The 3,319-nt window shown below is 29.1% G+C and overlaps 1 protein-coding gene across 1 annotated transcript; it reads right to left on the reverse strand.

Moving 5' to 3' along the window:
- Positions 1-293: 293 nt before the first annotated feature.
- Positions 294-2,918, reverse strand: LOC123262072. Its single transcript, XM_044724125.1, has 2 exons — positions 1,822-2,918; positions 294-643 (listed from the first exon to the last, which is right to left on the reverse strand). Exons 1-2 carry the CDS (start codon positions 1,898-1,900, stop codon positions 294-296), a joined length of 429 nt encoding a protein of 142 aa, XP_044580060.1. The 5' UTR covers positions 1,901-2,918.
- Between the last annotated feature and the right edge of the window lie 401 nt (positions 2,919-3,319).

The raw sequence follows: 3,319 nt of genomic DNA on the forward strand, positions 1-3,319 counted from the left end.
AAATCTGAGCTTTTTCAAGTAAATAAGACTAATAATTAAAATTTACCCGTATTGGTTGCTGCAGTATCAAAGCATATCGCTTTTTATGTAATTACTGACACCCCATTGCTCCATAGTTGAGTATACAGCTAAAGCTTGCTCAATCCCAGATCCTGAATTAATTTTTGGAATACCCAATAGCTGTTCACTGCCAGACGATGTTAAAAGCACCGGAAGCCTATCTACTGTTTCTGTCCCAACAATATCACTTAGCAGTTTACCATCCCAATGGACCACATAATTGTCATTGAATTTTAAGTCTTCTTTAAGCCTTTAGCAATTTCTTTCCGATGAATTATACGCTGTCGTTGAATAGTTTTATAACTCAAATTTACATTCCGAGTATCGAATCCCACACTTTTTAAAGTAGCTGCCAAAACATATGTGGCGCTTCGGCTACTTACATTACCACGATCCAGTGCAGCAGCTAATTCTGGCGTCATAATATTAATTTTTGGTGTCCGTTTTGCTGTTAAAAAATCTGTTTCAAAGTTAGACACATTTGAATTTTGACTCATAAATGAATCTGACTTTGATTGCAACTCCTGACTAGATGTTGTAGCATCACAATCATCATTACTGTTATAATCACGAGAGGTGTCTTCTGAAAAATATAAATTATTTTGACATTGTTAAATAGAAAATACACTTCTTACAAAAAATAAGGGAGCAAGAAAAAAATCAAAATATTTGGGGTATTTTCAACAGTCTGTAACTTATAAAAAAACTATCGTACAACAAATAAAAAAAAAGCAAATTGCAGCTCTCAGTATTTTATTTTTGGATCTGAGTTCCAAAAATTTTTTTATTCCTAATCTTAAGAAATCTACCGAGATAAAAATTTTTGAAATTTTTTTTGGTTTTTATTCTTAGCTTATGGATTTGGAAAAAATTTTTTTGATTTAATCTCTATATGGACTGGATATCTTGCTCATTGAGCTTCGATTTGTTAGTTTGAAAACCTCGATTTGAGCATTTCTCGCTGAGATATCGGCGTTTTAATGAAAAAAGACCATTCTGTCTTTGATTATCAATACCTCAGCAACCAATGATCGTAAAGAAAATTCAAGATGGGTTTTGAAAACTTGGATGAATTTTCTACAAGAATTAGCCATTGATTTTTTGAAAAAAAATTTTTTTTTAATCATTACATGAATTTAAAAAGCAACAAAAAAGGGCTTTTCGTAGTTTTTTAAAAAATCAATTGCCTAATCAAAATTTGCTGCAATTTCCTTTTTTTTTATTTACTGTACGATAATTTTTTCACAAGTTACAGCCTGTTGGAAATCCTCCGAATACTTGGATTTCTTTCTTACTTCCTTAATTTTTGTAAGAGTATGATAAAAATTACACAATTGTGTAAGTTTGCAAGGCAATTAACTACTAAAATATTATTTTTGTGTAGAAAATATGCAAAAAATAAGTTATAAAAATTGTCAATCTTAACATAATTTAAGTTAATTGTACAGAAAAAAAAAGATTATATCATCAGCCATATAAATTTTAGGAAAATCTGAGATTTTTCGAGCGTGAAATAATTTCATTGGCCTAAAACAATTCGATTTGAATCAAATTATTTTAGTTTTCTTAGATATATTTTCATCAGTTGAGAAAATTGATTCTTTATTGAAGAATTTTTTTCTTACTTTGTGTAAAACTTAAAAATTTATTGAATATAATAATTTAGATAAGTATTTATTCATTAGAACATAGTAACTTATTATTAGCACGGTACAAAATAGTTATTTTGACTTTATTAAACTATTATTAATGAATACGTACCTATCGCCTCTATTTCCATTATTTCTTCGTGTTTTTCGTCTGAGATATTATTATTATTTTCTTGCAGATTTGAAGACATTGGAAGTTGAAAATCAATATTATTATTTCTATCGAAACCTTTTAAACTATTCTTCCCAGCGATGTCAAATAATTGTTCGAGTTTTTTTTCAAAGCTATTTTCTCTTTGTTTTTGAGCACGTGATTTTTTTTGCGATTGCACAGTAAATATTTCCACTTTTTGAAAATACTAATTATTTTCTTTACAATGTTGCAAAAACCAGAAGTTGAAATCTGCAAATTATTCCAGCAGTCTTGAACGACACTAGCAGTTTTTGAAGCACTATCATAAATTTTTAATTTGAGAACTTTATGTTGATAAAAAAATAATGATAAAACTTCTTTGACAGTCGGAAGCTTACGGTTATTAATTTTCTCAATAGGAACACCGATTAAATAAGTTTTCTCCAATGACATAGTGGCGAGTTTTTTATCAAATCGAACTTAAACGTTACAAAGTAACGTAATGAAACAATTCACAAACACAGAATTAACTAAACGCTTAATTTGTAATACTGAAACAATTAGATACCATAAATAAATTCAAACTATCAATTACAATTAAACAATCTAAAGAAATAAAGAAGAAAATTATATACCAAACAATAAATAAATACTTAATGAAAACTCAAATTTGCGTTGACAACGTTTAAGTTACTTTGCACAATGAAGAATAGAATCAAAGTAATTATGCACAAAGAGTATTCATTTTTTTGAACAATGCAATGATAAAAAGCAGGGGGTGGGAGTGAAGAAAGGCTATATTTTCAGCTTCAGTAATAGATTACGGAAAAGCTCACGATACCTCGCAGCGCTTTGGCGTGAAGAAAGGCAGCGCTGTAGCGTATAACAATCAAGGTCATTTTCCGATCAAAGGAAATCAAAGTTATTATACCCGGATAGTATTCCCTTTTTTGAAAAGCGCAATAATAGAAGCAAGGTGGTGGGAGAAAGGAAGGCTATGTTTTCAGCTTCGGTAACAGATTACGGAAAAGCTCACGATAACTCGCAGCGCTGTAACGTGAAACTTTCAAGGTCATTTTCAGATGGTCGACTTCGCTAATAAACACTTACAAATGTAATCGTGGAGGGAGAGTAAAATTAAATTCTCGTTGACATTAAAAAGGACAAAACAACAAGAGGGCTAAAAACGGAAGTTTAAAAGTGTAAGTTTATAGAAAAAAATATATCCCTATACAAATAAATAATTTATAATAAAGGGACCGAATTTATTTTACTATTGGAGTTAGTTAAATACAGTAAAAATGAATTTATGTCGATAATTAATCGTTAAAAAGCAAAATAATACATTGGTAAATTATGATTTTATAAAAAAAATTTAGTCTTCCAACAAAAAAAAATTATTCTCAATATTAAAGTCATAAATTTTTCAATCAAAAGGAAAAAATCATGTGTAACGCGAAAAAAACGATAAATTATT

Source organism: Cotesia glomerata, linkage group LG1 (assembly GCF_020080835.1).
Source record: "Cotesia glomerata isolate CgM1 linkage group LG1, MPM_Cglom_v2.3, whole genome shotgun sequence".
In the NCBI taxonomy this organism is placed as follows: Eukaryota; Metazoa; Arthropoda; class Insecta; order Hymenoptera; family Braconidae; genus Cotesia; species Cotesia glomerata.

Coding starts and splice junctions, on each gene's coding strand:
- LOC123262072 (XM_044724125.1), bottom strand. CDS start 1,900: ATGTCTTCAAATCTGCAAGAAAATAATAATAATATCTCAGACGAAAAA. Junction 644..1,821: donor AATGGAAATAGAGGCGATAG/GTACGTATTCAT, acceptor TATATTTTTCAG/AAGACACCTCTCGTGATTAT.